Source organism: Pseudonaja textilis, chromosome 10, assembly GCF_049901715.1.
Source record: "Pseudonaja textilis isolate UNSWEBS1 chromosome 10, rPseTex1.2, whole genome shotgun sequence".
Classification (NCBI taxonomy): domain Eukaryota; kingdom Metazoa; phylum Chordata; class Lepidosauria; order Squamata; family Elapidae; genus Pseudonaja; species Pseudonaja textilis.
In genome coordinates this window covers 21,482,618-21,509,360 of record NC_141999.1, presented here as the reverse complement: position 1 = coordinate 21,509,360, position 26,743 = coordinate 21,482,618, and the positions used below count along the sequence as shown (strand labels likewise).

Below are 26,743 nucleotides of genomic sequence, written 5' to 3'. Positions count from 1 at the left end.
TCTTGTGGTGCAGTGGTGAGAATGCAGGACTGCAGGCAAACTCTGCCCACTGTCTGGAGTTTGATCCTGACAGGCTCAAGGTTGACTCAGCCTTCCATCCTTCCCAGGTTGGTCAAATGAGGACCCAGATTTTTGGGGGCCAGAGGCTGACTCTGTAAACCACTTAGAGCGGGCTGTAAATCAGCAGCTCCTCAAGGATCGGTTCTGTGGAGAGAGATTTTTCCATGGAGGACCAGAGGCTTCGTGCTCTGCCTACCTCCCACAAATGGGGCTTCGCTTGTTTATGTGGCCACGTTTCTGGCATGCCGTGGCCCGGTGCCAGTCCACAGACTTGAGGGTAGGGGACCCTGCTGTAAAATCACTATGGAGCATTATATAAATCTTAAGTGCTATTGGTACAGGTAGTTGTCGAGGTACAACAGATCACTTAGAGACCTTCGAAGTTACAATGGCACTGGAAAACAGTGATTTATGACCGTTTTTCAAACTTGCGGCAGCTGCCGCATCTCTGTCACCGTGTGACCAAAATCTAGATGCTTGGCAGCTGGTTCGTTCTTTTTTTTTTTTTTTAAAGAATTTCATTAATTTTCAAACAAACATACATAAACAAAACACAAAACATAAAACTTCTTTCTGGAAAGCGGCCTAGTCCCGGGTTACATCTTTTAGTATAGACATAAATCAAGTTCATGCTCACTTTATATACCATTTCATATCTTATTTACCATTCTATATTTTCTATATGGCTTCTCCCCTCTTTTCACTCTCTGAATTCTATTTTATATTATTTCATCTCAATTTTAGATCATTATACTGATATCTTTTGTCCGTTCTGTAATCATCTATTTTTCTTTTCTTATTAACACAACATTTCTCCTGTAATCACTGTTTGAAGTATGACGCCTTTATATCTTTCCCCTAAATTTAACACTTAAAATAATATATAATTCTCATTCCGATTCTGCTTAGCACATTCTAAAACTACCTACTACTATTTTAAGATAGAAAAACAATAAATTTATAATATAATTAAAACAATAATCCATAGTATATTAAACGTTATCATTTATGCATTTTTTGGTATTTTGTTAAATCATATAAAGATCCAGTTTTCTAACATTGTTTCAAATAAAAATACAAGAATACAATCTTATGTACTTATGCAGCTGGTTCGTTCTTATAACCATTGCTGTGTCCGAAGGTCATGGGAGGGTTGCACAACCTTCTCACCAGCAAACTCCATGGGGAAACCAGACTCACTTTAACAACCTTATCAGCTACAGGGATTCACTTAACAACTGTGGTCGTAAAATGGGACAAAACCCACTCCACGAGGGTCTTGAATTAACAGCAGAAACGTGGGGCTCAGTTGTCGTAAGTCGAGGATTGCCTGTTTTAAGTGCTGTCGGACCAGTGGTGGGATTCAGATTTTTTTTTTTACTATCGGTTTTGTGGGCGTGGCTTGGTGGGCGTGGCAGGGGAAGGATACTGCAAAATCCCCATTCTCTCCCCACCCCACTAACCTGCTTTCCAGCTCCGTTCTCCTCTGCAGGGCAACCAAAGAAGACCCAGCTTTGGCCTGGCTTGGTAGCCGTGGTGTTCTGTGGGCGTGGCTTGGTGGGTGTGGTGTGTGGCTTGGTGGGCGTGGCTTGGTGGGCGTGGCAGGGGAAGGATACTGCAAAATCCCCATTCAGTCCCTACTCCTGGGGAAAGGTTACTGCAAAATCCGCATTCCCTCCCCACCCCGCTAACCTGCTTTCCAGCTCCGTTCTCCTCTGCAGGGCAACCAAAGGAGACCCAGCCAATCAGCCAGGACTCGGGAGGCGGAGAATAGATGGGGGCGGGGCCAGTCAGAGGCGGTATTTGCCGGTTCTCCAAACGACTCAAAATTTCCGCTACTGGTTCTCCAGAACTGGTCAGAACCGGCTGAATCCCACCTCTGTTGTTGGACAGAATCCCACCCTAGAGACCTCCAGGATGTTGCAACGGGGTGCTGATATTTCTCCCCCCCGCCCCCCCAGCATTGACCCATTTTCCCCTTCCCAAAAGGAGCCGCTCCTTGCCCTAGTGCCAACCAGTCAGCCTCTTGGAAAGATGCCCTCCGTGAGTCAGGCTGCCTGTGGGGTGTGGGCTTTCCTGACTGCTTGTCTGAGGCCTCTTTGTAGGTAACAGAGGCGGTATTCATGCCACACACTCACCTCCACCTAAGGCAGGAATTTCTGAGTAATGGGGGCTGGAGGGGGGGGGCAGCCTGAATACCTTCCTGTGTGTGAAATCTCCCCTGCCACTCATTCTATACCTCTTTTTATTTTTTCTCCCCCCGCCAATATCCCTGGAGATGGGCTGGAGGCGTTTGTCTTCGTCCCACACCCCAAACTAAAACCGTGTTGGATGTCTTCAATCCATTCAGGGAGTTGGAAGACGGTTCTATCTGATGGAAGGTTGGACCTCTGTCTAGAATTCAGAGAAAACAAAACTAAGTTAACAGAGTTGGCAGGGACCTTGTAGGTCATCTAGTCCAACCCGTCCCCCCGCCCAAGCAGGAGACCCTACACCATTTCTGACAGATGGCAGTACAGTCTCTTCTGGGAAGCCTCCAGGGATGAAGCTCCCACAACTTCCGAAGGGAAATTCTGTTCCATCGGTTGATCGTTTTCACTGTCAGAAAGTTTCTCCTTGTTTCCAGGTTGAATCTCTCCTTGTTCAGTTTCCATCCATTATTCCTTGTCTGGCCTACAGATGCTTTAGAAAATAGCTTGACCCCTTCCTCCTCCTCTCTGTGGCAGCCCCTCAAATCTTGGAAGGCTGCTCTCCTGTCTCCCCTGGTCCTTCTCTTTACTAGACTAGCGAAGTCCAGTTCCTGCAACCATTCTTCATATGTTTTAGTCTCCAGTCCCCTCATCATCCTGGTTGCTCTTCTCTGTACTTTTTCTAGAGTCTCAACATCTATTTTTATAATGTGGTGAACAAAACTGGATGCAGTACTCTAGGTGTGGCCTTTCTAAGGCTTTATAGAGTGGTATTAGTACCTCTCTTGATCTTGATTGTATCCCTCTGTTAATGCAATTTAGGATTGCATTAGCTTTTTTGGCTGCTGCTGCTGCACACTGCTGGCTCCTATTTAGCTGGTTGTCGACTGAGAGTCCAAAATCCTTCTCCCAGTTACTGCTATTAAACCTGGTTTCATCCAGTCTGTGTGAGTTCCTTTGGTTTTTCTTGCCTAAGTATAGGGCTTTACTTTTCTCTACCTTGAATTTCATTTTATTAACAAAATATGGATAATGATGATTTTCAAATAACCCCAGACATGGAATATTTTATCAGAGGAAAAAAGGGAAAAGAATTGATTTACAATTCTGAGGTCATGCATTGGTGATAGAGGTTATCCATTTATCCATATCTGCCTGTCACAGGTCTTTTGGAAGGATCCAATAGTGGGACAGAAATGCCAAATCCAATCTCAACATCTGGCTGACTGCAATGAGCCATCATGATAATAATGCGTCAAAACATTATGGCATCCTTAAGAAGGACTAGATGCAAATGAAGGCTAATGCCAGCGAAAGAACAGACCCTTGTGATGTCACACTGTTGTGCATATTATAATTATTGTCCTATTTCTGTCCCACTAGGTGTCTGCTGATCCAGGCTATTTGGACACCCTGACTCAGGTTCTGGGGACCCTCCCACCCCCCCAAGGGGGCAGAATGGAGTTAGAGGAGGGTTACAATGGAGTAAGTCATCAGCTGGGGTGTGCTTGCAGTTAGGATGGAAGGGAGTGGGCGGGTGGATAAATGGCTGGATGGGTAGATAGATAGATGCCAGGCAGAAAAACAGACAGATAGATGACAGATGACAGACAGATAGATGCAGATAGATAGATGGATGACAGATAGGTGGATGGATGGATGACAGGTAGATGACAGACAGGAAGGTAGGTAGGCAGAGAGACAGACAGACACAGATAGACGGATGACAGGTAGGTAGGTGATAGATAGATAGATGATAGGTAGGTAGATAGGTAGATAGGTAGATAGGGATGGATGATGATGATAGATAGATAGATAGATAGATAGATAGATAGATAGATAGATAGATAGATATGGATGATAGGTAGGTAGGTAGGTAGGTAGGTAGGTAGGTAGATAGATAGATAGATAGATAGATAGATAGATAGATAGATAGATAGATAGATAGATAGATAGATAGATAGATACTGGTAGATGGATAACAGATAGATAGATGACAGCCAGATGACAGTCAGGTAGGAAAGTAGGTAGACAGGCAGGCCGATAGATAAATCACAGATGACAGAGAAACAGATAGATTGCAAGTAGGTAGATAGACGGACAGACAGATAGTGGGGTGTGGGCTGGGGGGGGTGAAACACCCCCCCCCCAATGACCTTGGGGATGTCTGGTGTTTTTCTTTTCCTCCAGAGTTCAGCCCTGGGAGCTCAAGGGGGCGCGGCTATGTCCATCATTGGTGCAGAAGATGAGGATTTTGAAAATGACATTGAACCTGTAAGTGGGGAAATTAGCAGAACAAATGCAAGAGGGGCCTTAAGAAGATTAAGAAGATTAAGTGGGTCTCCTCCATGGAAAGGCAGAGAGATTAGTCTGGGGAAAAACGTGGAAGTAATTGTTATTTCTGTTATCATGCCTACAGATAGTCCTCAACTTAGGACAGGTGATAAGCAGGCTCCGTTACAATCATAAATTGAGGACTAGCTGTAGTTTATTGAATCATGCCGGATATGGGAACGGGGGGGAAATCAAGCTCAGAGTTATTTGTGACTCCAAGAATGGTAGAATGCAGAGGTGGGAAGGGAACTTGAAGGTGATCTAGTCCAGTGATGGCGAAACCTTTTTGTTGGGGTGTGCCGATATCACGCGCATGTGTGCACCAGCACCCACAATGCAGTGCGCTCTGTCCCCCCCCTGTGTATGCACATGCAACCCCTCCTTACCTGCACTGAGCATGCATGCATCTCCCAACTGATTTTTGGCCTGTTTGAGGCCGTTTTTGCCCTCCTGGAGGCTCGAGGGAAGCCTCTGCAGCCTTTGGAGGCTGAAAAATGGGCCCATTTTGGCACTTCTGGTATTTCCAAAGGCTGCAGTGGCTTCCCTCGAGTCCTGGGAGGGAGAAAAAGGCCTCAAACAGGCCAAAAATCAGCTGGCAGGTGTGCATGCGCAGTACAGGTAACTTTGGCTGGGGCTCACATGCCCTACAAATGGCTCTGTGTGCCATTTGTGGCGCGCGTGCCATAAGTTCGCCATCACAGATCTAGTCCAATCTCCTGTCAAATGCAGGAATCTAGTACTTCTGTGTTTCCAGCCGAGATAGTTACCCAGATGGTACCTGGGAAGGAAAATTTAGGAGTGAAAAAGGAAGGACTTCTTCAGGAAATGTAAATTTAAATTATGAAGCTCACTGCTATCAAACTGGGATGACCCACAATTTTAGACACTCGGGTGGATCTTTAAAATGGTTGCACAGATCTTGGTGATTTCATGAAATAGGTATGCCGTTTGTTTTTTCTATAGAAGTAATTTCCTATTGTCTTTTCCCAGGTTTTTTTTTTGTTTAACTTCTAAATCAGGCTTTTTATCCTGAGATTTCCTGGGTGATCTCCCTTCCGGATACTAACCAAATCCATCCTTTTAAGCTTTTGAGATCAGGCAAAGTCAGCTAGATGTTACTATCTGGTTGGGCAGAATCATAAATAGGCCATCTTCTCAGGGATCACAACAGAAGATTACAAAAAATAATAATGCTCCTGTGTAGTGTTTCTCAAACATGCCAACTTGAAGATGTCTCAACCCAAGACATGGTGGCTGGAGAATTCTGGGAAATGAAGTCCATACCCCCTCGAGTCACCAAGGTTGAGGAATACTGCGTTAGACCAAAATTGGTTCTTCCAGCTAGAATCACATAATACTCTAGGTTGGTTTTCTCAGCCTTGGCTGCTTAAAGATGAATGGACTTCAACTCCCAGAATTCCCCAGCCAGCATGCTGGCTGGGGAATTCTGGGAGTTGAAGTCCACCCATCTTCAAGCAGCCAAGATTGATAAAACACCGCTCCGGTGTATACTTGAGCATTTCCCGAACGCATTGAGTTGAACATGCAGCATAAAGGGCCAGATTTGATCAGCTGCTGGCCTGGAGATTCTTTTGAAGTTCTTGTTAATGCTGGATGGGATGAAAACCACAGAAGGATCTGAACAGGAGATGGAAGAAACAGACAGCTGGCCTTATGGTACCCATTCCCAAGGGTGTTGAAGATGGCTAAGAAAGCTATTTCTGGTACCGACAGAAAAGAATATTTGTAGCTCAGGGTTGAATTGTGGGGCCCTTAGTGCTTTCTGAGCTTGGTGGTTTTCTTGCAGATATTTCATTATCCAAATAGGTAACTTAATCAGTGCTAGAAGAATAGAATAGAATAGAATAGAATAGAATAGAATAGAATAGAATAGAATAGAATAGAATAGAATAGAATAACAGAGTTGGAAGAGACCTTGGAGGTCTTCTAGTCCAACCCCCTGTCTAGGCAAGAAACCCTACATCACTTCAGACAAATGGTTATCCAACATCTTTTTTAAAACTTCCACTGTTGGAGCATTCACAACTTCTGGAGGCAAGTTGTTCCACTGGTTAATACACTTACAGTATATACCCAGGGCAAGATACTAGTATATAAAAATAATAGCAAATGCCACTCCTTCATGGCACTGATGATGTTATCTAGTTGGGTAATGAAACGTCTGCAGGAAAACTACCAAGCTCGGAGAGCACCATGGACCCTATCTAGCTATTTCTCATTTTTCTATTTTGGATTCTCTCCACAGTTCCAGCATCCGGACACTCAAACCAGTTTGTTCCAAAACCTGGAGATCTTGATGAAGCATCCTGCCTACCTGATGGTTTTTATACAACATGTGGTGTTGCAGTTTGACTCAAGCCCTGTGGTGAGCTGACACATCCTTGTGTGTGTGTGTTTTTTTTACTGCAACTGCCTTAACTCTGTTCCTCTTCTGCACAACTTCCCTCCGCCCCCGCCCCCCGTAACCTAGAAACTAACCGCCATGAAATGCCACACCCTCTCTCTACTGAAGCTGCTAGAGACAGATCTCCAAAATTTAAACGTACATTGCAGTGCCACAGGCACTGAAGACGCACTTGTCCATGCTGGTACTCTTCACATGGATGTGCTGGGCTGGGCCGTGGATTGAATTCCAAGGCAAGATTTCAGTGCTGGCTATGGAATTCTGGGAATTGAAGTCCACCCATTTTAAAGTAAAAAATAAAATGTTGAGACAAAATGTTGAGGTAAAAAAGATGTTGAGACTCTAGGAAAAAGTACAGAGAAGAGCAACCAGGATGATGAGGGGACTGGAAGCCAAAATATACGATGAACAGTTTCAAGAACTGGGCCTGGCTAGTCTAGGGAAGAGAAGGACCAGGGGAGACAGGAGAGCATCTTCCAATATTTGAGGGGCTGCCCCAGAGAGGAGGAAGGGGGTCAAGCTATTTTCTAAAGCACCTGTAGGCCAGACAAGGGATAATGGATGGAAACTGAACAAGGAGAGATTCAACCTGGAAATAAGGAGAAACTTTCTGACAGTGAGAACAATCAACCAAGGGAACAGAAGTTGCGTTCGGAAGTTGTGGGAGTGCCATCACTTGACTTTCAAGAAGAGATTGGACTGCCATTTGTCAGAAATGGTGTAGGGTCTCTTGCTTGGGTAGAGGGGTTGGACTAAATAACCAACAAGGCCCCTTCCAACTCTGATTATCTGTCATCTGTTAAAAGTTACTAAAGTTGAGAAACACAGCTGTAGAAGAATCACTGGTGCATTTCTTGCTGGACTGGATGAGTCTAGTGTGACAGGAAGGGAAATTGCATGGTACTTGCCACCCTCCTTAAGTAACATTAAGGTGTGACATAATATAGTGGCAGTCAAACTGGCAATGGACAACAGAGATTGTTGTCAAGGGCGACAAACATGACATAGTCATCAGCGTGAGGAGAAACACCTTCAAACAGAAAAAGGAAAACTGCCTGGGACCTCATAATAAGTCCGATATCCCACCATGAGTTCTCAGTTTATTATTGCTAGTTATTTTAAAGATTGCTTGAGTGTGTCTCTTAAAAGGGGGCAAATTTTCAATTCCAGTTGTCTCGATTTTTCCACTCACTCCCCACACTCCAATTTTAAGATGGGTGGACTGCAATTCCCCAGCCATAACTACAGGTGTACTCTGGAAAACAGTAGAGATGTACTAAGGAGGAGCTATTTTAACCCGCTTCCTCCTGATTGGATTTTCCAAGCTCAGGTGCCTCTTTGCCCTCTGCAAAGCAGCCCTTCCCTCCAGGCTACCTTCTACCACACTTTGCTTTCATTCTTCACAAATTGGACCTCTGGCATCGCGGCGAATTTAGAAAAGCGGGCCAAGTGAGGAAGTTTTGCAAATCTCAACCAGAAGTCGAGTTCTCCTTTTTTTCAATAGTGATAGAAGAAAATATTTCTAGCTCAGGATTGAACCGTGGGGTCTTTGGTGCTGCTCTGAGCTTGCTGGTTTTCTTGCAGGTGTTTCATGACCAAACTAGGTAACGTCATCAGTGCCAGAAGGGAATGGAGTTTGTGGAGTAGAGGACGAGGAGAAGGGGAGGAAGAGGACTGTGGGGTCCCTGGGGTGGTGGTGAGGTCTCTGAGCTTGGTGGTTTCTTGCAGACATTTTACCCAACTCATCGGTGCCAGAAAGGGAGCAGGGCTTGCTCTCTTGCGTTTGTTTGTTCAGAGAGCAAGCAAATCCCCCTCTCTTCTAGTACTGATGATGTTACTTAGTTGGGCAATGAAACGTCTGCAAGAAAACAACACAAACTTAGTCCCTTTAGTAGCTTTTGTGGGTTTCCTTTAATATTCTCTCTCTCTGCAGCTCTGTTACCTGCATGTGGACCTCATTCTAAACCGCCTCGGGCCCAAGGAAGCCAAGAAGCAATTTGTGGATTTTTGCCATGCCTTCTTGGACAAAACTGGGGTGAGTAGACCCTGGGAAGATCTTTTGAAAAGAAATATTCTACCCCAAATAATGATAATTGGCAATGAGGGGCGGAGTCCTTTTGTTTGCCTTCTAGGTCAGGTTTACACCATTAGTTCTTGTTCCCCTGGTTCACAGGGTAGTAGGAACTTATAAAGGCTCCAGATAGTCTTCATGATTGATCGTTGCTTTATTTTCAGTCACTGCGTTCTTATCTGTTCCTTGCGTTCTCTTCCCTCTTTCACAGCTGCTGCGAGTCCCTGTTCCGAATGCTGTGCAATTTGAACTGGGTAAGAGCCAACTTTCACGGGGTATTATGTAGCATAATCTGAAGCAGAGTTTACAAAAGGATCAGATGTGAGCTGCAGAAATCCAGATGACCACCAGAGGGCAGCAAAACTTGCAAGCTTTTTTTTTTTTAAAATCGATTTGCTGCCCTCCGGTGGTGAGGTTGATTTTCACAGTCTAGGTGAGATTGCCCTAAAGATCGTGTAGCTTCTGTTATACACCAGCCTTTCCTAACTGGATATTAAGGTTTTGTTGGCCATATTAGCTGGGAGTTATGGGAGTTGCAGTCTGAACCCATCTGGAAGGACATCAGATTGGAGAAAACCGATTTAAGCAATTATTTGCATAAATCTCTTTTATTTGGTTCCGTGCGCATAATCCTTTCCATTGTAGAACATATTCCGGCAACTGGAGAAAACAAATACAGCCTATGGTTGTTATTTTGGCCAGAGTGACTCATGTAAAATCTGGTTTAAATTGTGAATTCCATTGAAAAATGGAACTATTTCAGTTCGGATATTTGAACAGAATTCTTAACTTGGATCAGTTTGGTTTTGCCTTTCTGGTTCAATTCGGAAACATGTATTCTTTCACCTCATTGGTTCAGGAGCATTCAGGAGCATACACGGTGTAATTGAATTGTGTTAATTATAGTTTGTTAGATTGTTTACTTTGAAAGAGTAAAGTTTTAGCTCATTTGGATGCCGCCTGAAGGGGTGAGAACTAGAGAACTCTGGGAGTTGAAGTGTCCACAAGTCTTCAAGTTGCTCAGGTTGGACAGCCCTGAAATTTTAGACAGAAGGAAAGGTGAAAATATCCCTTTGAACCTTTTGAAAGTCAGCGTTCATCGTGAGGCTTACTGCTAGGTGAGGGGCCCTAGGAGAGAAGAGGCAGGCATTACACTCATGGGTCCACACATAACAATTGTGTAAACTTTCCACAGTGGTGCAAGACATGAGGTGGGTTCAGCTACTTGTTCCAGTTGGCCGACTCCGATCCAAGCCGCAGGTCCCACTCACTCTCTAAACTTCTCCAGCTCTGTCAGTCCCTCTCCTCTCACCCACCAACCCTACACACACACACACACACACACACACACACACACACACACACACACGCACACACACACTACCCCTTGGTTTTGCTACAGCTGCTGGGGTGGGTGAAACTAAATGAAAGACAGGAAGCTAAAGAGTTTGGAGAACAGTTGGAGAGCTGCTGTTTTCCTGCCAACAATTATCTCATCTCTGAGGGTTTCTCTCTCTCTCTCTCTGTGCCATGCAGGAGCCTGTTGGGGGTGGGTGGGTAGAGGGCCAACTGGTTTCATAGCTTCCGAGTGTCCCCTAGCGGCCACACCTGCAGGGTGCAACACCATGCCTGAGAAAAGCCACATGCTTGTGGGCGAGCCCACATACCAATACCAGCTCCGAAGGCTGGTGTTTTTTTTTCTTTTTCTATTTCTTTTTCTTTTCTCTTTTCGCTCAAAGGGATCCTGAAATGGCAGGAGGGGTTAGGAGGTCAATTGGAAGCTGTGTAGGCAGAGCATAAATCTCATTTCCAGGGTGGGGAAGAGCTTTGAGCTCCTTGCCCAAAAAACTAGAGGGGGGAAGGGCTGAACGACATCCTGTCACTGTTTTCTGTAAAGAAGGACTCTTAGTTGGAGGAGGTTGGGGAGGAGGAAGAGGAGGAGGAGGAGAAGGAGAAGGAGAAGGAGAAGAAGAAGAAGAAGAGAAGAAGAAGAAGAAGAAGAAGAAGAAGAAGAAGAAGAAGAAGAAGAAGAAGAAGAAGAAGAAGAAGAAGAAGAAGAAGAAGAAGAAGAAGAAGAAGAAGAAGAAGAAGAAGAAGAAGACTCTAAAGCATAGCTGAGATTCCTGATTTAGAAAAAGTTGCAAGAAACTCCCATTTTATTTATGTTGTGCATTTAAGTATTTATTTATTTTAGGATTTTTTAAAAAATCCTGCCTTTATTTTTATAAACAAAGCAGGGCTGGGAATATACCTAATACTCCATCCCCACAACAATAACTGTATGAGGTGCATTGAGCTGAGAGCGAGTGGGATTGGCCCAAAGTCACCCAGCTGGCTTTCTTGCCTAAGGCAGGATTAGAACTCGCCATCTCCTGGTGATTAGTCCAAAGTCACCCAGTTGGCTTTCATACCTAGGGCAAGACTAGAACTCACAGCCTCCTGGTTTCTAGACTGGTGCCTTCACCACTAAAACAGTATAGAATAAATGTCTATTAAATAATTGCAAACCTGTAGCAAGTGGTAGAATTCAAATCATAGAGCGTTAAGTGAGGATTCTCCAACCAGCATGCTGGAAGATGAAGTCCAAACATTTTAAAAACTTGCCAAGGTTGAAAAACGCTGCCGTGACTATTAATAGCTTTCTCTCTCACTCGCCCACATTTTTCCCATGTTCTTATTTTTGATCTGAGATCCTTCTTGGGCCTCGCCAGATCACCGCCCTGTGGATCTCACGGAGATCAACTGCGGATCAAATCCAGAATTGTTCCCTCTTCCACGTGCTGGAGGAGAGCATGTGTCTTCCAACAGCTGCACCACCTTACAAATGGCTGCCTTGTAATTCTAGCTAGGTTTCTTCTGCCCCGGGGACAACTTCCTTTATGGGAGCGGGCCAGGGACTGTGGCATGGGAGCAGCTGCAAACAATTTGCCTCGCTCTTGCTGTGTTTGCACAAAAAATCTCAGCCGAGGACCCTCCCGCTGGAAGGGACTTCAAATCCCTCAATGGTTCCCAGCTCGCCACAGCGGACCCAGCCCTCCTATGCAGGCCAGTTGCCAAGACGGCTGGAAAAGCTTTGGGGAGATTTATTCTAGGTTTATGTCATGTTCTCTTTTTTTGTTGTTCCTTGTCTTTTTTTATTTTTTTTATTTCTGTATTTGTACAAATATAGCAGCAAAAATATCCCCCTGGACTAGAAGGCCGCTAACCACAAAATGAAAGTCCTGAGCGATGCAGCGTTTCACAGGGGCTCTTTTGTGGCAGGACGAATTTAGACATGGGATGGAACAGGAGGAAATCTCCATACCAGGAATCTGTGTGAATTGGACCCGTGCAAAATCCACGTTGGAAATGGATTCTTTCAGCGTCGAATTGACAAAACCTTTGCAAGCTTTGGTTAGGCTAAGGCTGGGGAACTTGAGGTTTCCGATAGAAGAGAATATTTATAACTCAGGGTTGAAGTGTGAGGTGCTCTTGGTGATTTTAATTGCAGGTATTTCATTATCTAACTAGAGAACTTCATCAGAAGTAGAGTGAGATTTGTGGGGAGGAGGAGGAGGAGGAGGAGGAGGAGGAAGACGACTGCGGGGTCCTTGCTGCTCTCTGAACTTGGCGATTTTCTTGCGGGCGTTTCATGACCCAACTAGGTAACATCATCAGTGCTAGAAGGGAGCGGGGTTTACAAAGTGGAGGAGGAGAAGGATGGTGGGGTTCTTGGTGCTCTTGGTTATTTTCTTCCAGATGTTTCATTATACCAAACTAGGTGATACTGTCAGTGCTAGAAGGGAGAGTAAATTCCACCCCCTTCTATCACTGATGATGTTACTTAGTTGGGTAATGAAATGTCTGCAAGAAAACAACCAAGTTCAGAGAGCACCAAGGACCCCGTTCTCCTCCTCCTCGGAAACCCTACTCCCTTCTAACACTGATGAAGTTATCTAGTTTGGTAATAAAATGTCTGGAAGAAAAACAACCAAGCTCAGAGAGGACCAAGGATCCCACAGAAGTCGGAGTTATGTGGCAATCGGGCCCTTGTGGCTCTTTTTCCTTGCCCCTGAAGCTGTCTTAAACCGTGACTGCCAAACATTGGCTGTGAGTTTTTAGGTTTTTCTTCTTCTTCTCCAATGGCAGACCGAAACAGACCGGATCTCATCCCGGAAGACCAACTGAAAAAATATTTGCAGGACATCCAATCCTTTCAAGAGGTGGAGATCTCCCAGCAGTTGGAAGATTTCAGGTTTGCAATCGACAATTCTCAAGACCCCAAAATGCCTTCATTGCACCTTCCAACAATCAAAATCGCAAGCCGGAGGTCCCAAATACCGGCCACGTGGCATTGTGGTTAATGCCCACATGGGATTCATTTAATGATGGTAACCGGAATTGCCGGAACTGCTGTCACTAAGTGGCACATCTTAATGGCTACATCACTTAATAATGGGACATTCCAGCCTCAAGTCACCGTTGTTATATAATTGGGTCAAACAGTTTAAGAACCACCCTTTGCAGAAGGATTTGGATAATTTGGATCTTGGCTTGTCAGGGAATTGCTCAATTGGTGTCCAAATGAAGTCCGAGATGCTGACACAAACCTATAGTTTTATACAAATAAATATATTTAACATCTGGATTTACAGCAAACAAGATAGGCAGGCAAACGGGAGCATTGTGAGGTAAATCACAAAGCGCGCTGATTAAAAAAAGGCGGGAAAAAAGGGAAACTCCCCTTTTACACCCACAATAACCAATCGCAGCGCAGATTGCCTCATGCAGGAGCCCGCCCTTTCCAATCAATCAACCCCAACGGTGTGACTTGGCTCACTGTTCAATCCCATTACTCCAGCTACTAAATTTAAATATCTTAACAAGGCTTTTGATTCCAAAAACTAGATATAAGTGGACTGAGTTCATTGCAAGGATGGGTTGTGTTGTTGATTCAAAGAGGAAAGGAGACTTTTGAGAGGCCTACTACAACCCCTTGTTAGTGCTCCTTTAAAGAGACTTCAGCTTCTCTTAGGGTTGCCCAGTAGAACAAAGTCCTAGGAAATGTAATAGTATAGTAATAGTATAGTAATAATGTACTAACAGTATAGCTATAGTCTATTAATAATATAGTGAAGTATATTTATAGTAATAGTAATAGTATAGTAATAGTAGTATAGGAAATAAGTAGTACCAGCAAAGTACAGAGAAGTTGTCACAGCTGAGCATCCTGGTACACAGATAATCTTCAATTTATGGCAAATTCTGAGATCAGAATTTCCATCACTAAGCAAAGCGGTGGTGAAGTGAGTTAGGCCTCGATTTTACAACCTTTTTTTTAACCAGTGTTAATAAGTGAATCACTATAGTTGTTAAGTGACTCGTGCGAGTCGTTATGGGAATCCAGCTTCCCCCGTTGACTTGGCTTGTCGGAAAGAAGACTTCTAGGAAAATCGCAAATGACGATCACGGGACTCTGGGAAACTGCTGGTTGCCAAGAGCCCAAATTCTTCTTCAGCTCTGACAGGATAGCGGGGAATTGGAAGGATTTATACTCCTTGCAGACAGCTGGACATTTGCCTTCTTTTAGCGAGTGGTTAAAGTCATCTAAGGGATGTGGTGGCTTAGTGGATAAGACGCTGAGCTTGTCGATCAGAAAGGTCGGCGGTTTGGTGTTCGAATCCCTAGCGCCGCGTAACGGAGTGACCTCCCGTTACTCGTCCCAGCTTCTGCCAACCTAGCAGTTTGAAAGCAAGCAGAAAAATAAGGACCACTTTGGTGGGAAGGTAACAGCATTCCTTTCGGCATTTAGTCATGCTGGCCACATGACTTCGGACAGCGCTGGCTCTTTGGCTTTGTAACGGAGATGAGCACCATCCCCTAGAGCAGGAAACAACCGGCACAGATGTGCGTGGGAAACCTTTATAAGGTCACCTGGAGATTTATCAGGGTCATCAGGGTCACCTGAGTGGTGCAAACGGGTGTGGAGCCTTCTTGGAACTGTTGAAAGGGCTGTGTTGTAGATTGGAGATGGATGATAGATACCCCTCCCTCTCTGTTGAGAGAGGACTGTTCAATTTGGACACCTTTGGCCTCTTTGACCCCTCTTTCAAACCAACGGCCCTCTCTGTCCAAAATGTGGGCTTTGCTGTCTTCAGAAGAGCAGCCTTGGTCTTTCAAAGGCCGCTGAATCTTGTCCTGAGGTGTTTGTTCTCCTATGTTGCGCCATATATGGAAAAGCACCCTTGGGATCCTCTTCCATTTGCACATCAGCCAAAACCATACAGCCTGGCTCAGTACATTGTACAAAATGGTAAAGGTATAACCATGATGGCTCAGAGGTTAAAGGCACTGAGCTTGTCAAGCTGACAGCTCAGGTTCAAGACCCAAGCACCCTATGAAGGGGTGAGCTCCAGAGGTGGGATTCAAACTTTTTAACAACTGGTTCTGTGGTTGCGACTTGGTGAGTGTGGTCATGTGACTGGGTGGGTGTGGCTTTTTTTGCAGCAACTCCCCCCCATTTTTGGGACCTTCTGGGCCTTAGGGAAACCTCCTGGGGGGGGGGGCATTTCTGCTCCCAGAAAGCTTCCCTAAAGACAGCGAGGGGAATCCCAGCACAGCTGATCATAGGAACAGCTGATCGTCGGGAGGGTGAAAAAAAGGAATATGTTAAGGAGTGACTGGCCAGGGAAGAACACAGTCAGCAATGTTGGGCATGCGCGATGAAGACTGACTGGGCAGGCGGAGAGGGGCGGGGCCAGACAGGGGCCTGATTTGCCGATTTGCCGAACTGCGTAGAATCATAACAACCTGTTCTATAGAACCGATCTAAACCGGTAGAATACCATCCCCCCGGTGAGCTTCCGTTACTCACCCCAGCTCCTGCCCACCTAGCAGTTAGAAAGCATACCAATGTGAGTAGGTCAATAGGTACCACTTCAGTGGGAAGATAAGAGTGCTCCGTGTAGCCTCACCCTGTGGCCATGCTGGCCACATGATCCCAGAAGTGTCTTCGGACAATGCTGGCTCCTTCGACTAAGAAATGGTGATGAGCACCACTCTCAGTGTTGGCACGGCTTTAATTTTGCGTTCGTTATACAAACTCAGCATGTTGTGTGAACAACCATTGATGGCTTCAGGCAGGAACGGGCAACTACGCTGGGAAAAGAGGGTTGGTAATTTATTTTTACCCTTAATTAGGTTTCTCTGTAGCTTAGCGTGTTGTGCTCAGGGCTTCGCTGATGACTCCAGGCCTTTTGTGCCAGTTCTGGAATTGGATTTAATTCAGTCAAATTAATCTATTAATTCCATCCAACGTACAGAGCTCGATCGCCTGTTCTTTGTCTCCGCAGGGAAAAACGGAAAATGGGAATGACCCCAGGAGAGAAGGAGCTTTTTGAACTGGAAGGCTATCGGACCAAGGACAAAGGCATCAGGGAGGCCAAAGAGAAACAGCTGGCCGAACAGCTGATGGCCAAACTGGAGGAGATGCAGTGAGTGGAAGCTCTCCTGGCTTAACTGCTATGCATGGAGTGTTAGTTTGCCCTTTCAGCTTCCTCCTTCACCGTAGCAAAGATGGCATTCCTTCTTCGATGGTGTGCTGGCTACGGTCAAGACCCTGTACCACTCCTCTTGCACCCCTGAGCCCTTTCTGCAACCCTGAATGTCTTCCAGGCGCCATCCTGACTCCTAGATTGCCACTATGCTTGGGAAGATGGCCTTTCACATCCGTCAGAACTGTTCTGACCCAAGCCTTGTTCACACTAAACCAACACAAACGGTGTGTAAAAGCAAACCTTTTTTAACGTGGCGCTGGGAATTCTGTGCGTTTCCAGCCAAGAGTCATTTAAACCTAATTGTCTGAGGTAAAAGCAAGCCCTTTCAGGGTTGTAAAAGGCTGCCAAGAACAGAAGCCTAATTACTGATAAATATCCACCGACGGAAGTTCCAAAAACAAACCAGAGTTAGCAGGGCTTCAACGAGGACTCAGAGTTTAAAGAACTTCTTTGCTTCCTGCAAAGAGCACATCCCCGAGGGCTGGTTTTTATCCCTTATGGGTGGGGCCATCACCTTCCAGGCTTACTCCCGAGTTTCCCTTGCTGTTTCGGCTGCTCTCCTTTGAGCAGCCCTGCGCGCACATGCGCTGGACAGAGGTTCCCCAGGATCCTCTGCTTCACTGCTGCCAGACTCCAAAAGCACCGAAGGCAGCACCCCACTCTCTGATAGTCCTGGCCCCCTCCCTGCAACAGATGCAGGCCCCTCGTTCGAGTCCTCGCCAAACTCCCCGACTGGTTCCCTTTCGTCCTTGCCGTCAGAGACCTCTGCCGTCTGCACCGGCTGCCGGCGAACCACAACAAGAGCAGGCTGGGAAAGAGTCCTAAATGGGACCGCACCTCCATGCCTTGCTGCAGGTGTCACCCTCCCATTTGGGGACCCACACGGAGGATTATGTCTCTTCCGTTGGGGGGGCTGGCTGCAGCCGGGGCGGGGCAGAAAACACCCATCATCCTCAAACACCCAAGGAGAATAGCAACCTCGCACTCGGGAAAAATGTCCTGACAATTAATCGGTGCCTCCAGAAGTCGTGGGGGTTCTTAAGAAGGAACTGGGCAGCTGTTTGTCTGAAATTGTATCGGGTTTCCTGCCTGAGCGGGGGCGGGGGGGGTTGGACTAGAAGACCTCCAAGGTCCCTTCCAACTCTTGTTAGTTTGCAACCATTTGGCTTTGAGTTGCTGTCCCTGCCAGTCTGCCTTTACAGTCTGCGTCTATTCCAGCTGCAGATCCCATCCAAGCTTTCTATTTCAAGCAAGCCCCCTCCCTCCCTCCTTGGGATCTCCTTGCTTCCTCCCCCCCTTCCCCCCCCCTCTGTTTCTGGCCACCATCCCATCAGGGCTGGGACAAGAGCGAGGAGCCAGCCAGATCATCCGTAGCCAATCCCTGCCAGATAATAGGATCCAGTTGGCAGGAGGGGAGGAGAAGGGGGGGGGGGATATTCCCCACCCATCCCGGGATGTTGCCTCTGATTGCATCATCCTTGCCGAGTGTATAAACACCCCTGGAAGCCCCTTCCCCCTCCAGTTGCTGCATGCCAGTCCATCCAGCCGTCGCAGAAATCTGCGCTTAGACAGAACATGTTTATTTGCCTTTTGAATACTTTCCTGCTTCTACCGAGCAAAAATGGGGCTGTATTACCGGTAAGTTTTTCCCAGAAACGGAAAAACAGGGAGGGTAGCACGCGGCATAAGACAGGGGTGGCTTTGAGAGTCTGCAGTCCCCAAAGGGAGCATCGCTGTTGTGCGGAGGGTCAGGCATACCGTTATCTTTCAGAGGCTTTGGACCACAACTCCCATCAACCCCAACCAGCAACAAGGGATCGTGGGGATGGGTCCCAAACAACTGCCAGTTGTTGGTTTGCTTTTGGGAAAAAAAAAAAAGCAGATTGAATAGTTAAAGGCCGAGAGTGGCAGAGGAGAGAGGGTTGAAATCCCCTCCTCCTCCTCCTCACAGAGCTGCAGGCCAGCTGTTAACCTCTGGACGAACAGCTGGATCAGAAGGCTGCAAAGGTAGCCGGAACACGTGTCCTTCGCTCCCTGATATATGTATATTTCTTTTTTTTTTCTCTTTTCTCTCTGCATTGGTTCCAGCCTCACCATTTCTGCCGACGAGGAAAAAAGGTAGGCCTCCAACAGGTGCAGAGCGGTTCGTTCGTGTGTGTGCTTTGTGTTGGTGTGTGTGTTGTGTGCGTTTCTGCAAAGGGGGGCGGGGGGCGGAAATACGCTCTTGCACTCTCCTGCATGCAACCGGATGTGGTTTTGCAGCACATTGAGTTCTGTGGCTCAGGAAGCTGGAGGAGGAGGAGGAGATGAAAAGAGTCATTTAACCCTTCCAAGTGTTGGTCTGAGAAAGTCCCGGCTGTTTAAAAGCATCAAAATCCACTTTCACCAGCGTCCCCACCATTTGCTCACAGTACGAGCGGTCCTCAACTTACGACCACAATTGAAACACACACACCCCTCAGAATTTCTGTTGCTAAGCCGGACAGTTGTGAAGTGAATTTTTTTGCCCTGTTTAACGACCTTTCTTGCCACGGTTGTTCAATTTAAGAACACTTTTTGCTAAGTGCGTCTGGCTTCCCCAATGACTTCGCTTGCCAGAAGGTCTCAAAAGCGGAATCCCATGACCCCAGGGACAGGGCAACCCATCATAAGTACGAGTCAGTTGCCAAGCGCCTGAATTTTGAACATGGGAATCCTGCAACCATCGTAAGTGGGAAGAACGTGCTAAGTCACTTTTCTCAGTGCTGTTGTGACTTTGGACAGTCACTAAATGAACTGTCGTAAGTCGAGGACTACCTCTAGTCAGGGAGTGTCTGTCTCTGGATGCATGACCTCACTTGTTGGCCCCCGTTGGTGACCCCGGATCACACTTTCCAAAATCCACAGGGGACCCGGGGGCGAGAACTGTGGAACGTAACAGATTTGTGAATTGGAAAGTATCTTACGTTATTTCTTTTCTTTTCTTTTTTTGTGGGCCAAATCTTGCTTATATTTTCCACACGCATATGCATATTTAGCAAAAAAAAAAAAAAAAAAGTGAAATTTGGCAGGTTTCTTAGTAACTCTGAGGGATGGAAAAAGGAAGTAATGCGAGGGAGGTTCACAACGAGGTTTGTTTACTCCTGTTGTATATGTGTCGAGTCCCTGTTCAGTTAAGTTTTAGTTTAGTTTTATTGTCCTTGTACCTCGTACCATGAAATTAAATGCCATCTTCAGTGTACATTATGATTATGGAAATAAACACGAACACCCATCCTTCACATTCTATACTCTGAATTGAAAACCCTTGATATTGCATTAATATTGCACTATACAGTAGAATTCAGTGTAATTACTGCTCTGGGATAGAAGCTATTTTTCAGCCTATTTGTCCTTGTTTTTAATTGAATTGAATTGAATTCTTTATTGTCATTGTACATATATACACAGTATAGATACAACGAAATTCACATAATACCCAGAGACCAGACTCAACATGCACACACACATGACAATCCCCAAACACCACTCCACCCGCCAAAATTCCCCGACCCCTAAAAACACACAAGCATCCACACAACAGACCAAGTAATACTGTCCAATAGCTCACTGATGGTGGTCCTTAAGTTCATTGTTAAGTGCAATTATAGTTCTGGGATAAAAACTATTCAGAAAATATGTGGTCTGAGTTTTATTATTTTATTATTCTCCTGTACCGTCTGCCAGATGGTAATAGTTAAAAAAAAAAAGGGTTCCCAGGATGAAATGGATCTTTGAGAATGTTTTGAACTTTCTTAAGGCAGTGGGAGCTATAAAGCTCTTCCAAAGAGGGGAGAGGGCAGCCAATGATCAAAGTGGGTTTGTTTTTGAATTTGGTTGAGTCTTTTTAACCAGATGCAGGCTTGAATCTTCAGATAGCCTTTCAGTTTGTTTTACATTAACCACCATCTTTTTTTTCCTCTTTCTCTGCCCTGTCCTTTTAGCTCTGCCATATATACTGCCATTGTCACATATATGAAGCATCTGGGGGTTAAGACCAAGACAGCTGATAACAAGAAGTCGAAGGCTAACTTTTTCCGCAAAAAGGTAGGCTTAAGAGGTCTTTAAAGGCGACAGCCAGCACCATGAATTGCACCCAGACCTAGTGCAGCTCCTTCAGGACAGAATAGATAGAATAGAATAGAATTATTTATTGGCCAAGTGTGATTGGACACACAAGGAATTTGTCTTTGGTGCCTATGCTCTCAGTATACATAAAAAGAAAAGATACATTTGTCAAGAATCATCAGATACAATACTTAATGATAGTCATAGGGTACAATCAGCAATCAAATCATAGTAGGAAACAGTCAATATAGATTGTAAGGATACAAGTGACAAAGTTACAGTCATACAGTCACAAGTGGGAGGGGATGGGTGATAAGGAGGGATGAGAAGATTAATAGTAATAGTAGTGCAGACATTGTAAATAGTTGGACAGTGTTGAGGGAATTATTTGTTTAGCAGAGTGATGACATTCAGAAAAAAACCGTCCTTGTGTCTAGTTGTTCTGGTGCGCAGTGCTCTATAGCGCCATTTTGAGGGAGTTGAAACGATTTATGTCCAGGATGTGAAGGGTCTGTAGATATGTTCACAGCCCTCTTTTTGATTTGTGCAGTAGGTCAGGTCCTGGACTGAAGGCAGGTCAGATGTAATTGTTTTTTCTGGAGTCCTATTTATCCTCTGAAGTCTCTGTCTGTCCTGTTGGGTTGCAGAACCAAACCAGACAGTGATAGAGGTGCAGATGACAGACTCAATCATTCCTCTGTAGAACTGGATCAGCAGCTCCTTGGGCAGTTTGAGCTTTCTGAGTTGGCGCAGAAGGAACATTCTTTGTCGTGCTTTTTTGATGACAGGGGACACCTCTGCACACCTGGGATTTGGGGAACGGGTGATCAGTTTCTCTTCTCTGATTTAATCCAGATTTCCAAGAAACCAGAGGAAGCTCTCAAACCAAAGAAAGGCTTCAGCATTTTGGACCCAGCCCGCTGGAACCGTGGGGATTCCCATTGTAAGTACGCAAAACAAATTCCTTTGCCCTGGTTCAGAGACCCCCACCCAAGCCCTTTATTTAACTTGCTGTCCTAAACCCCCCATTGTCAGGTTTCTTAGGACTGAGATCTGCAGTTGTCCAGCCCCATGTGAATTGAGCCATATCTTTGAAGCTCCTGAAATCTCCCTGAGATTTAACTGTTAAACTACAGGTAGTCCTTGACGTACAGTTATTCATTTAGTGACCGTTCAAAGTTACAACAACACTGAAAAAAGTGACTTTAGGACTTGCTTTCACACCTACAACCATTGCAGCATCCCTATGGTTGCAAAAGAGTCATAAAAATAAGGCGAAACTCCCTTAACGACGGACTTGCTTAGCAATGAAATTTGGGGTCAATTGCGGCTGTAAGTCAAGGACTACCCGAGCTGCTGTTTTTGGTTTTAATTTTAATTTGGAAACAAACAACAGTAAAACTGAACCTCGAGTAAGCTGAACAGGACTTGCACTGGGAAGGATCTTCTCTCTCAAGCAGGTAGAGAGTCCCACAATTCCAGAAATATTTCCATGACATAATTTTGCAAAAATAATAATAATAATAATATTTTCCTTTATGTAGTCCTCCCACTCATTCCTGGGAAAAATGTCACCAGCCAGTCTATAGCTTAAACCAATGATTAAGGTATTCCTTTTCGAAGCAGAAAGAAGAAGAAAGCTAAATGACTTGTCCTTTCAGGAAAAAAATAAAAGTTAGCTTGGTGTACATCTGGATTTACTTCAGTTTCACTGGGTGCCCGCCCTGGCTTGAGACTCATCCTAGGGTCAACCTCAGAGGAGTTTTCAAAAGCATCCTTTGAAAACTGGCTATTTTCTTCTTTTTTTGAAAGCTTGTGGTTACTGTTGCTAGGCCAATAAGGAATACAAATTCCACCAGCCCACAAAACAGTGGTCCCTTTTGTGTGCATCGGATCATCTGGTTGGTGAGCGTGGCATGTGATTTGCCCAGAAGCAATTTTTGGGCAATAGTTAGGAAGGGATTAATGTGATGTCTCTTTCCCCATTGTATTTTTTTTGCTGCATTTTTTGTAGATTCTGATTACAGACAGCCCAAACCTGAGGGTGAAGGTACTAGCACCCCACTTTCTCCCCCTCCTACCAGCTCTGTAGTAACGCATGGCACCGTGTGTACCCATCCGTCTCTCTGATCAGGAAGCCACGTAGAACTAATCTGCCTCTTGTAACCTCCGCCACTAACGTTTTAATTCCCTGTTGCACTCTCGCCCATCAAGTAATGTACTAATGAGAATCATACACACGCCTATGAAAGTTCATCACACCTGTTCATGTTCCCAAAGAAAACTCTTGGCATGCGATGGCTCATTGTGTGCTCCTCTGTCTGTCTGTCCCAATGGGGTCCTGCGTGAAACCAGCAAAGTGGGGAATAAACCACGTATTCTATCGTTTTTCTCTGTGGCTTATGCACAAATTAAGCACTTGCTCGGTTTTACTTCCCAGGGTGCATTCACCTTATCCCTAGATAGTTAACATTCCCAGTTTAGAACTCCAGCACTTGGCAGGAAATCTCAGGGTTACAATTTTGCACTGCTCGATTCTGGCTTAGCTGAACTGCTCTTAGTTCCTTCAGCGTCTGTGTAAAACTGAACGCGACTGTTTTCCAAGCAGTCACTTTTAACAAGATTTATGTCCCAAAGGTGCTTTTTCCAAAGGCAACCTGAATAGTACAAAAATGGAAACGGCTGAAAGGACTGTATTGTAAACAGGACACTGTACAGGTGACCCTGAGGGCACAGATAAACCTCTAAGTGGCCTCAATGACTCTCAGGAAGAGTGCTAACAACCAGAGGACTGCAAGGAATATAAATCCTTCCATTCCCGCACCATTCAGCCAGAACTGAAGAAGCTTCTTGGATGAGAGGTGAAACATCTTCAAGGAAGAACAAAGTCCATTTGCCTTTTGAAAAAGCACCTATGGGACAGTCATGACCTGGATGATTGAGAATCTCCATAGACATTTAGCAAGATTGATGGTGGGTGAAAGTGAGGAGATTTACACGAAATCCAGCAAATGGAATATAGAAACAATACATCCCTGTGTGCAATAGGCTGAATCGTCCTGAAATTCTATCAGCTCTCCTAGGATCTGGTGAAGTGGTCTCTTTACTTGGGGTAGCTTGTAGCTGGCTGTTTTCATAAACATCTCCAGAACCTTTATTAATCCAGGAACTGACTATTCCGTGCCATGGAATGGTAATTGCAAACAAGAGTCAAGCCACGGCAAACATAAAGGATGGCTAATATCATTAAGCCATCATTAGTCCCAGGATAATGTTGCAGGGTCCAATGTGGGTTGTTCACAAGGACCGGAGGTTTAGTCTTTTGAGTTTTTGGACTCACACTGGAGCTCATCTCCCGAGAACTTCTCTCACCGCATTCTGTTTGAAATGAGTTTGAAAGCTTGGAAGACAAAAGTTTCGTTGCCGGTGATTGACCCAGGTTGGATCCTGCCACAGCAAACAGTTGATTTCCTCCCGTTATTGGGATAAAGGTATTGAAGATGTGTGATTCTTTATTGCTGATATCATGACATCTCTGCCTTGATTGCTGCTGCTGGCTCTTGAAAATATCTCTCACGGTAGCTACTAAATTTAACCAAATAATTCCCCTCTAATCCTTCTCTGAAAACCCAACCAAACGGATTTGGATACCCAGAGCATGCTAAAACCTGCGGTTTAGTATGATATGTCCGAGATGTTCTTCCATCCCTCGTACTTTGCCCTTGCTATATCTAAAGGAAGTCTCTTGATCAGTATTCCGTCCAGTGCTCTTATTACCGTTTACAGACCCACCGAGCACATCAACATAAACAAAAAAAAACCAGACTAAAGTTCAGCCAAATAAGATAAGAGCATGAACAAAGTGGAAGGAATAGAAAACACTGTAAAACGAGAGGAATAATTACAGTACTCCGCAGCCCCTAACTTCCCATATTAATTTCCCAAAAGGGTTCTAGGGTTACAGATGCAGACTAAATGACAAGCTGATTTATTTTAGGGGCCTTGTCTGCCAGCCAGAAAAAAGCTGAGTAAACTCTTATTCAGCTGCCATCAACGCTCTCTAGTAGAGTTTACATCTCTTCTGAGCTTGCACCTAGTACCTTGGCCCCTGTCCTGGCTTAGAAAAAGATACTCTAGATAACTAGAGTTGGAAGGGACCTTGTAGGTCATCTAGTCCAACCCCCCTGCCCAAGCAGAAGACCCTACATCATTTCTGACAGATGGCAGTCCAATCTCTTCTTGAAAGTCTCAAGTGATGGCGCTCCCACAACTTCTGAGGGCAACTTCTGTTCCATGGGTTGATTGTTCTCACTGTCTGAAAGTTCCTCCTTATTTCCAGGTTGAATCTCTCCTTGTTCAGTTCCACCCATTATTCCTTGTCTGGCCTACAGGTGCTTTAGAAAATAGCTTGACCCCCTTCCTCCTCCCTGGGGCAGCCCATTAAATATATAGTTTTACCAAGGCTTTATAAAGTGGTACTAACAAGGTGTTAGTTACCTGGGCAGCATCTCCCCTTCGCTGAAAGTTATGCATGCATTCCATCACACCACGCGGGGAGGGAGGAGGCTTCCTCGCCTCTTGTTTTTGAAACCGCTCTCGATCTGGAGTGTCCTAATCTGTGCATAAGCCCATCGTGAAGGGTGAGGTGGGAAGAGGAATTCGGCGGAGGTGAACGGCTCCTTGGTAGTGTTTGATTCCTCTGTCCTTTTCTCCTTGAAGCAGCTGAGAAGACACCAGCCTTGGACAAAAAAGCCAAGTTAACAGAAGGAACGTCTGGGCGTAGCAAAGGGATCCCTTCGATGCAGGATCCCTCTGGTGTGTCCGTCACTGTGCATCCCCCACCTGGAGAGAGCAATGATGCAGAGCAGGGTGAGATAGGGGATGAACTGGAGGAAGGAAGTGGGGTGGAACATGGTCTGGATTCCCAGAAGGGAGGGGCTGCTTTCCTGAGGACCAAGAGAAAGCAAAATTTAGATCAAGGGTGCCCAACCATGGCAACTTTAAAACCTCTGAACTTCAACTCCCAGAATTCCCCAGCCAGCCCTGGGATAGAGTTTCCTGCTTGAATCAGGGATTGGACTAGAAAGCTTCTAAGATCCCTACCATGCTGGCTGGGGAATTCTGGGAATTGGAGTGCAGAACCTCAAGGTTGGACACCCCTGGTTGTAGATGAGATTGGTTGGGAAGAAGAGGGTCAAGACGGGTCCTCCCTAGGAAGTTCTTAAGAGAGTCTCTTCAATGTTGCAAGTAATTTGCTTTAGTTGGGTAAAATTTCCGTCTAGAGACGAAAGGAAACTGATCAGAAGAGCCTCGGTGTGTCTTGCTTGGTTTTTGGAGCCAGATATTAATCTTGCCAAACTCATAAGACCGCCATCTCCATCGTTAAAGATACGTTCTGAGCACTTCTAGGCAGGAGCTTTCTTGACTCTCTTCCTCTCAACTGAACTGTCTAAACTTCACTGTCTCTCGGTCCTCTGGAATGTAGCTCCTCCCTCCTGGGAATCCAGACTGCATTCCACTACAGGAAGACACCTTTCGGATAATGAAAGGAGCAGTTTGGCAGCATTTCTTCTTCCCTCTTCCTTCACCTCCTTCTTCTATTTTCCTTAGGGTTGGACAGTCCAGCTCTAGCTGATTCGGGAGATTCACCAGTTGCTGAACAAGCCGTGGCTGGAGAGCAGCTCTCGCTGGATGAAAGCGCCGAAAATGAAAGGTGAGAGCAGGCTGATGGCCTTGCAAAGGGTGAGTTGGGATCCTTACGAACCACCATGCAGGTGGACAGGGCCTGTTTGGCAAATCTGGCCGCTTTTCTTTAGACAGGAGCATGTCCCACAAACTTTTGAGAGTCCTATCTGGACAAACCTAGATTGTAAGGCTGGCCAGGGGTCTAAAGACTATGTCAGTGTGCCCTTGGAGAGTAACAGACATTCGGTCTAGTGATAAAGGCACCAGGCTAGAAACCAGGATACTGTGAATTCTAGTCCTGTTTTAGCCATGAAAGCCAGCTTTGGGTCAATCACCAGGAGATTGTGAGTTCTAGTCC

General features: G+C 45.5%; 1 protein-coding gene across 15 annotated transcripts in view; it reads left to right on the top strand.

The window, feature by feature from the left end:
- Window positions 1-26,743, top strand: part of ARHGEF1 (Rho guanine nucleotide exchange factor 1) — a 59,700-nt gene that overhangs the window by 13,168 nt on the left and 19,789 nt on the right. For 6 of the 15 annotated variants that reach the window (XM_026715391.2, XM_087940116.1, XM_087940115.1 and 3 more), the window contains exons 2-14: window positions 3,633-3,734; window positions 4,440-4,523; window positions 6,850-6,969; window positions 8,942-9,043; window positions 9,291-9,333; window positions 13,208-13,313; window positions 16,411-16,551; window positions 18,703-18,732; window positions 20,577-20,679; window positions 21,556-21,643; window positions 22,715-22,750; window positions 25,420-25,569; window positions 26,311-26,413. In XM_026715391.2, coding sequence (XP_026571176.2) covers window positions 3,708-3,734; window positions 4,440-4,523; window positions 6,850-6,969; window positions 8,942-9,043; window positions 9,291-9,333; window positions 13,208-13,313; window positions 16,411-16,551; window positions 18,703-18,732; window positions 20,577-20,679; window positions 21,556-21,643; window positions 22,715-22,750; window positions 25,420-25,569; window positions 26,311-26,413 — 1,133 coding nt within the window. In that variant the 5' untranslated portion in view covers window positions 3,633-3,707. Of the gene's footprint in view, window positions 1-3,632; window positions 3,735-4,439; window positions 4,524-6,849; window positions 6,970-8,941; window positions 9,044-9,290; window positions 9,334-13,207; window positions 13,314-16,410; window positions 16,552-18,133; window positions 18,253-18,702; window positions 18,733-20,576; window positions 20,680-21,555; window positions 21,644-22,714; window positions 22,751-25,419; window positions 25,570-26,310; window positions 26,414-26,743 lie in introns of those variants that run through there. The other 9 variants (XM_087940117.1, XM_087940123.1, XM_087940125.1 and 6 more) reach the window with 4 other exon arrangements.